Genomic DNA, 8,494 nt, shown 5'->3' on the forward strand with positions numbered 1-8,494 from the left:
CCTGCAATGAAATCCATGTACCTGGGGTTCATTTGATTTAAAATGAGTATCCTGATTTATTTGGTAGTGGACCAAGTCATACATATCCTTTGCTTTAATTGTGACTGGGACTTCTCCTTACCTTATTTCAAGGTACAGTTGCTACTCCCCGCCCCCTTCATCTCTAATAGTTGTTGGGGGCAGAAGCTTTAATTTTATTGTTGCTTGTTTTTGTTGTGTGTTTAAGTAGTAAGTCCCCTTGATCTTATTTTTTCCAGGACAGTAAAGGCAGCATATTTACAATAAATTGAAGAGACAACACTTTTCCTCGATATGGTTATGCATTAGTTTAAGAGGAAAAAAAAAAAAGGTTTTACCTCCAAAACTGCTGCCTGTCATGAAACTGATAAAAGACAGGAGGAGGTGAACTCCCCCAAAGGTACATTTAGTAGTAGGTATGAGTCACTAGTTGAGTCTCCTTGGGCAGGAGTGTGTTTAAAACGTTTGGAATTTAAACCATCTGATTAGATGGGAAGCTAAATCTTGGAACAGGGGCTATTCTTTTTGTACCTAGCTGGGTCGGTAGGTTTGATCAAGTCAATCCTGGCTTGAAATCTGAATACTTTCTAATGCCCCACCCAGCCTTTTTTCTAAGGGTGGGATTGCATTGGCAAGGGAAATAGACTGAACATGTCCCACTGAATTCAGTGAAACTTACTCTGGAGTAGACCTGCCTAGAATGGCGCTGTCAGCAGCATTCCAATTCGTCTTACTTGGAAGTAACCCTCGCTGATCTTAAATTCCTTGCCGGTAGACTGGCCTCGGATCCGGCAGCTACTTGATCAATCACCGGGCGACCTACTGAATCTGATAATCTTCCTTCGCACTAGATGGGATTGCATATATTGGGCAGTCCCAGAGGGAGCAGATTCCAAACTTACCTGCTGGCCAAGGTCAGCATGCAACGTGGCAAGATCTGAGGTACCTACAAGGTCATCTAATCTAATCCCCTGCCTATTGATATCTTCAATATATTTTGGACTTCCAAGGCCAAGAGTTGCATTTTTAAAGAATTTTTTCGGATGTCGTTTTCCATGTGATGGTCCTACAGGCATTTTTGAAGGTGCAGAATCAGTGATGGTCCTACAGGCATTTTTGAAGGTGCAGAATCAGTCCAGAGGAGTGACTCTGAGCACATGCAGAGAGTCTTTCCCTCACCAATGAACCCTACACATCCCGGTTGAGGACAACAGTGATGGCTGGTCATTGCTGCGAGTTTCATCGTCCTAACCTTTAATTTTACGTAGAAAAAAAATGGGATAGATTGAATTATTAAACTGAATTAAAATAAAATCAAGACTAAAAATGAATTATTCCTTTTACTTTGCAATCTGTGTAGGTTTACTTGGAAGTTCCTCCCATAGAGTTCACTGGCGCTTACTCCTATGCGTGCCGAAACCTGGACTCATTTGGGAAGAAGGGTGGAGGGACATTTTTATCTATTAGGGTTCCAGTTTCCAAGATTATAATAAAGGGGATAAATGAGATAAACTGAGTGTCCTAAAATGAAGGCATTTGAAATTGTCAAACGAGTCGCAGTTTTCTGCTGGGAAAATTCTGCCCTGCTCCAAGTGGGGGAGAAGCCACCAGCTCAAGTTCAAATTCCCAATGACTTTCTGTGGAGAAGGAGCTCCTCCTCTAAAGAAACCGATGTGCTATAACCGCAGGAGAACTCGGATCAAACTGCGGGGGTGGATGGGTGGGTGGGTAGGCTGGGATTCAATAAGGTGCCCTCCACAGCTATCAAAATGAAAGGAAGTCATCCGAAGGGGATGAAGTAGTTGAAATTGAAATTGAAGTAGTTCGTTCAAAATCCACTTCCAAAACGTTCTTTTCAGCGGAGTGTGATTAAACTCGAGAGTAAAAGGGTATGAAAACTGCCTCTTGCAACTTCCAGGATTTTGCTATCCTCTCTCCACACACCTGGTAGCCCTTGTATCCTTTTGAAAAATTCGCTACAGTTATGTGTAAGTATCGGTGACTTAGCTGGGCACTTTTTAATTGCCTTTGGTCACCGTATCTTTACGTCACAGTTTGTTTTGTATCTTTTTTTGTTCTTTGTATGTAAAAAAAAAATACTAGAATCCTTCCTCTCTCCAAACACACACACACACACACACACACACACACACACACACACACACACACACACACACACAGAGAGAGAGAGAGAGAGAGAGAGAGAGAGAGATTATCTCCCACCACCCCCAACCAGTCATGCAACACGATCTCACTCCATTCTTGCCTTTGAGACTTGGTGGAATTTGAGGACCCAACCACCACTTCCTGAGAGTAAGACTCCTATGGAATTTCTGAGTAGACATGCATAGGATTGGACCGGGAAATTGCACGTTTTCTGCCACAAAGTAGGCAAAAGCAAAAAGCTACACCATTTACTGGTCTGGAAATGCAAGAAATACACGCCCTTGGTTAGGCAAAGGGCTTAAAAGTTGGGGTGGGGGTTTCCCCCAAATGAAATGATGTCATCATCACTGCTGGTGATTCAGTGAATCACGAGCTCTGGAGTTATCACCTGGAGGGGAGACCCGATCACAGAGGGAGAATGATGACTAGAGTTGTTAATCAGTTTGCCTCAAAGATTTCGACAGAGGTTTCGAACATGGATGTGTTCAGAATTTTCCTGGGTTGACTTGAAAGAAAAAAAACAAATCACTTGCTTTTGAAAATGAAACACACTTGGGGTTGGATGTCGAGTATGAAGAATCTTTTGACCAGCAGAATCATTAGGGAAACCCAGTGGTGTAGCTGTGGGGGGGGGAAGCACTATGTTTTGCAGGAAGCCTCAGGGCAGCTTGCAAGAGAGCCCTTCCCCTCCCTTTCGGAGTTTTTCGGGGCGGGGGGAGCAACACGCTGCTGTGAAGTTCCCTGCAAAACTTAGTGCAGGGACCTAGCTAGCTAACCACCAGGGAAACCCACAAGGCATTCTTAGGATCCAGTCCTATGATGTCCACTCAGAAGGAAGTCCCATTGGCTTCAGTTACTCCCCGGAAAGTGGGTATGGGGCTGCAGCCCCGCTCTGTTAAGGGAAAGCAATTAGGTCGGGGCTAGGTCTTTTTCATGTTTACATCAGCTTTACTTGATTAAGTCAGTCACCACATTAACTTGGAAGTAAATGCGATCAGTCTCACGAGGAATGGCATTTAAGGTTGAAAGCCATATCTCCCACCGAGCTCAGTGGGATTTCTTAGAGGAAATGCCTTGAGGAGAAGTTTAAAACACACACAAGTCAAGCAAGCCCCCAGGTGAGGTAGCCAACCCCATCGTCTAAAAACGTGACCCATCAAAAAGTACAATTAGATAGAAACGGTGCTCTTCCTCCCGGCCTTCCCCAGAAGTGCAGCATCTTGTTCGAAAAGTCCCATCAAGGCAGTAGGACGAGTCTATTTAGATAGAAGTGCATGGTACGGTTGCTTTTCCTTTCTATCCCTTAAGCTGGGCTCAAAGTCGTTCCAGCCCAATCCTAGCTGCGTCTACTCAGAAGTAAGTCTCACCAAGTCCAATGGGACTTACTCCCAGGTAAATGTGCCTAGGATCGCAGCCTTATTCCCCTAACCTAGTGCCAGTGAACGGGCTACCTGAAACTTGTCCTTGACACTGACAGACAAGCGCAAATGATTCGCAGCCCAATCTTATGCAGGTTTACTCCGAGGCAAGTAACACTGTAGTCATTGAGGCTTACTCCCTGGTTAAGTGTGCTTAGCAAATATCACTCAGAAGAGTCGGTAGAACTTCTTAAAGTGTGTTATTCCAGGTTAGGGCAGGGAGTGAGTGAAGTCAGGTTTAAAGGGTATTTATGTTCACTGCTTTATAGATCAAATGGGAGGTCTCTCGTAGATCAAATGGACACTAAAACGATTGCAGGCGCTTTAATGCATCCATCTGAAACTAATTGCTTGGACCTTAGTTATATCTCAATACAGTGGCGTAGCCAGAGAGGGATGCTAAGGGCCCAATCCTATCCAACTTTCCAGCACCGGTACAGCTGCGATGTAGCCCCAAGATAAGGGAACAAATGATCCCATACCTTGAGGAGGCCTCTGTGACACCCCCCCCCCATGGGTACAGCTGCACGGCCGGGGAAAATTGAATAGGATTGGGCCTTAAGTGTTGTAGGGAACCTCACCACAGCGTGCAAGGCGCCCTTCCCCTCCCCTTCGGATCCATCCTGACATAGCCCCCGTTTTGCTCCCCCCAATGGCTCCGGAGCGGAGGGGGAATGACTGGGTTGGAGGGCAAAACGGAGGCGTACATCAGAATGACTCCGAAGAGGAGGGGCCCCTTGCAGGCTGCTGGGAGGCTCCCTGAAACACTTAGTGCTTTGCCCCCCCAGCTACGCCACTGCTTCCACACAGTATATTTTCCATCATATAATAAATATTCCGGTTACTGTAGACTCCGAACTCCATCAACCCTTTATTTCTCCTCGTAGCCTGTCTAAATACACTGCAGTGTGTTTCGGTCCCAATGAAGTTCTCCAGGCAGCCTCATAACGGCGGCGGCAAAGGCTGGATCGCACCATCTTTCAGTTTATGGACACTGAGAATCAAATCACTCTCGTGGCCACTTGCGAGGTGTGTCTCTTTTGCCTTTAATGACCGAACTGTCTCCAAGTCCAACGCGACCCAGGTGGTGACCAGAAGTCCCAGATCAGCTGTACAACCCCCTCCCAAATCCCCCCCCCCACACCCTCCAACCCCAGGCGTGTGTACAGTATAAAACGAGCAGGTCCAGCACGGTCCAGTCGACGGCTGCAAGGGCAGCTTGCAGGCTCTGAACAGGCAGGCGTGTCCCGTCCCATCGAAGCCACGCTCCTTCTCCCCGCTGAGAAAGTAGCTTCTAGAGCTCGCCCCTTCCAAGTCGTCAGTCAATAAGTTACAATAAATAGAGCCAAGCGGGTCCTCCTCCACTCCGCCCCCCCCCCCAACCCCCAGAGTCCGCACTGTTCGATTACAGCTCAGGGTAGGCTCCTGCCCCTCCGGCGGCCGCGCAGTAGTAAGTGGCGGCAGGGCTGGGCTCGCAGCCTTCGTGGCTCGCGTAAGGGAGTCCCAGTTCGGCGGGGCGGCAGGCGTAGGGCAGGTACTGCTCGAACTCGGCGCGGTCCACGTCGGCCAGCAGCTCCACGTCGTGCGGAGGCAGCTGCTCCAGGACGGCGGCGGAGGCGTCCCCCCGACGGCAGGGCTGCTGCTGGGGGTCCTGCGAGGAGTAGGGGGCCAGGGGGCCTGGGAAGCGGCTGCGGTAGAGGCTGCTGCTGCTGCTGGAGGCAGGGGCGCCGTTGCAGGTGTACTCGGACCCCGGGGGCGTGGGGTAGCCGTAGGGGCCCAGCAGGCAGCCGCCTTCCTCGGGCGGGGGGAAGAAGGGGGACTCCGCGCAGGCGCCGCTCTGGGGCTCGGGCTCCGGGGTGGGCAGGTTGTAGCCGCCGAAGTGGGCGCCCAGGGGCAGAGGCGCGCAGTCCCGGTAGTGGAAGGCTCCTCCGGGGTAGCCTGGCTGCTCCGGGTAAGGCAGCCCCATCGCCTCGCAGCCCCCGCCGCCCGCCTCCACGGGCAGCCCCAGCTGGTGTGGCTGGTGCGGGTGCTGCTGCTGGGGCGGGAGGAAGCCTCCTTCGGCCACCAGGCCGCCGCCGCCGTCCCCGCGCTTGAGGCGCTTCACCTGCTTCCTGCGCCGCGGGCGGTACTTGTAGTTGGGGTGGTCCCGCATGTGCTGCAGCCGCAGCCGCTCCGCCTCGTCCACAAAGGGGCGCTTCTCCGCCAGCGACAGCGCCCGCCACGACTGACCTGCGGGCCGAGGAGACGGAGAGTCAGAGACGCCAGCCCGGGGGTGCCAACTCCCCCTCCCGCCTCGTACTGGCCAGCACTTCACAGTCCTCCAACCGGCTGAGCCCAAGCCTATGCGTGTCTACTCAGTAGTCCATTATAGGCAATGGGGCTTACTCCCAAGTAACTGTGGCTAGGATTGAGCCTGAGGCTGCAATCCTATCAACACTTACTTGGGAGTAAACTCCATTGACTATAATGGGACTTACTGCACTTAGGATGGGGCTGCTAATCATTTTCCCAGCTGTATCTAGGATCCCAACTCTATCCCACTTTCTAGTGCCGATACAGCTCCCAGGTCAGGGAACAAACATCCCCTTACCTTGAGGAGGCATGGCTGCATCAGTGCAGGGAAGCTGGCTAGGATTGGGCCCTAACGCATCCCAGTAGCCCTGACCCTATGGTGGGGGTGGGTCAGTCTGTTGGGGGGGGATAGACAGTCCTCAGAGGTTCTCGCAGCCATAAAGTGGGCAAGATTGGAAGCCACTGCCCACGTGAAAGTGTGGAGCAAGTTACAGGCAGAGCAGACGCTTGAGAGCCAGTCACTGAGGGGGAGGCTCCGGCCCAAAGCTAGCCAACTTTCCAAGACCGGCGCAGTGCAGCCCCAAACTGGGGGAACAAATGTTCCCTTACCTTGAGGAGGCTTCTGTGGCTGCCTCCCCACCACAGGATGCAGCGCATGCCCCATGGGCACGGCTACATCAGTGCTGGAAACATGGATAGGATTGAATCCTAAGCCCGCAGGAAAAGCCCGTTAACCACTGGCTCAGGTAGACAGCCCACCTAGTCCAGCATCCCGTTTCCCATAGTGGCCCCCAGCTGCCTCTGAGAAGCCCACAAGCCGGACAAAACGAACAGGCTTCTCCCCCGCAAGTGGAATCAAAGTAGCGGTGCTCTCTCTAGAGACGGAATGTGAGCCCAATCCTATTCGTGTCTACTCAGAAGTAAGTCCCACTAGGGGCCTTACTCCCAAGTAAGTGTGGAAAGGATTGCAGCCCGACTGGAGGCACGCACAGAGGGACTCTCTCTGGCCATGTGGAAACGGGACACCCTCTGAGTAGCGAACCCCTTCGGTTCTGACCTCTTTCCAGGAAGTCTGTAGCCCTTGGAAAGGTGCGCCGGGCCCTCGCTATATCGTCACCTATCTGGAGTGCCTCTTGCGTAAGCCCTTCCTTGATGCGGGCCTGCAAAGGGGGAGATCTCAACTCCCCACCGGCGTCGGGGGGGGGGTGTCTAGCCGTGCACGCAAAGTTACCTGCCCCACTGAGAGTACCCCCCCAAGCAAGGGTCAGCCAACGTCCCTTCCAGGTCCTGGCAACCAACTTTGCGAGTAAGCCTCCCCCCCCTTCCAGGGCACTTGCTGCCCAGCACACTGAACTCGAGGCGCTGTCACGCTTCCGGCTGCTATTCCACGCTTAGTTACTCAGAAGTAAGCCTTGTCTTCAATGGGGTTTACTCTCAGGAAAGTGTGCATAGGAGTGCAACCCCACAGCCCCATCTATCCATGTCTACTCAGAAGTAAATCCCATTATAGTCGACGGGGCTTACTCCCAGGTAAGTGTGGATAGGATGGGTGCCTCCGACTGCGTGCCAGCAGCAGTCCAGAGAGAGGGTGCCGCCCGCGCGCCCGCCCGCTGGGTCTGTAGAATGATAGCGGCGGGGACTGGCCAGCAGGGCTCCCGACCACCCCCAGCCCCTCCTCCGGACTCACCCAGCATCTTGCTGAGCTCGGCGTTGTGCAGGTCCGGGTTCTGCTGCGCCAGCCGCTTGCGCTCGTCCTTGGCCCAGACCATGAAGGCGTTCATGGGGCGGCGGATGCGGGCCTCGCTCTTGGTCCTCCCCGGGCCGCCCGGCTGGGCTGCCTCGGCCGCCGCCTCGCCCTTGCCGTGCTCCGCCAGAGGGCTCAGCGCCTCTGCCCAGGGGCACTGCATCACGAGCGGAGGGAGCGAGCACCGTCCTTGCGCCTGGTCGTCGCTGCTGGCGTAGCCCGCATCAGGGCTGCTCATCTCCGGGCCGCTGCACCGGCCTCTCGTCCCCTCCGCACCAGCTGGCTCCTCCCGAAGGCGAGCCTGAGCCTGCGAGGGTCCCTGCGCGCTGGCTACAAGTCAGGTCTCGGGAGCGCAAGCAGAGGCTGCTGTCGGCCAAGCCCGGGACCGGCGCGCGCCTGCAATAGCTGGGAGCTGTCCGCGCGCGGCTTCGTTTAAACCGCGTGCTGGCCAATGGGACTGCGTGGGCGGGGCTGCGACGCACTCCCCTGGCGAGCGGAGGACCAGTTCCAGCTGCAATTCACCTGCGCGGGAGCCAGCCCGGAGTTACCTGTCCGGCCCCGGATGGATTTTTCCATGCCTGCAGGCCGAGTGGAAGGCCCTCGCAGTGAGCTCAGCGGGACGCTTGCCTGGGCTCTGCTGGGTGAGAGAGGCTGGCTGGGAGGCGGCGAGAGCAGTGAGGGTGCAGAGGGGACGGCTCCCTTTCGGAAGGGTCTGACCAAACAGCAGCACAGCGCTGGAGACCCATTGGGGGCCCGATCCTAGCCAACTTTCCAGCACCTGGCAGCTGCAATGCAGCCCCGAGATACGGTTACAAATGCAATCCTATTCACACTTGCCTGGAAGTAAGACCCATTG

At 53.8% G+C, this 8,494-nt stretch overlaps 1 protein-coding gene across 1 annotated transcript; it reads right to left on the reverse strand.

The window, feature by feature from the left end:
* Positions 1 to 5,007: 5,007 nt before the first annotated feature.
* Positions 5,008 to 7,903, reverse strand: SOX17 (SRY-box transcription factor 17). Its single transcript, XM_066625492.1, has 2 exons — positions 7,582 to 7,903; positions 5,008 to 5,831 (listed from the first exon to the last, which is right to left on the reverse strand). The coding sequence occupies exons 1-2, from the start codon at positions 7,874 to 7,876 to the stop codon at positions 5,008 to 5,010; spliced, it is 1,119 nt and encodes a 372-aa protein (XP_066481589.1). The 5' UTR covers positions 7,877 to 7,903.
* Positions 7,904 to 8,494: the final 591 nt, after the last annotated feature.

Source organism: Tiliqua scincoides, chromosome 4, assembly GCF_035046505.1.
Source record: "Tiliqua scincoides isolate rTilSci1 chromosome 4, rTilSci1.hap2, whole genome shotgun sequence".
NCBI lineage: Eukaryota > Metazoa > Chordata > Lepidosauria > Squamata > Scincidae > Tiliqua > Tiliqua scincoides.

What these genes read in the sequence shown, in the direction of transcription:
- SOX17 (XM_066625492.1), bottom strand. Translation starts at nt 7,876, where the DNA reads ATGAGCAGCCCTGATGCGGGCTACGCCAGCAGCGACGACCAGGCGCAA. An exon ending in CGAGCTCAGCAAGATGCTGG is followed by an intron (nt 5,832 to 7,581) that starts GTGAGTCCGGAG and finishes CTCGGCCCGCAG; the next exon opens with GTCAGTCGTGGCGGGCGCTG.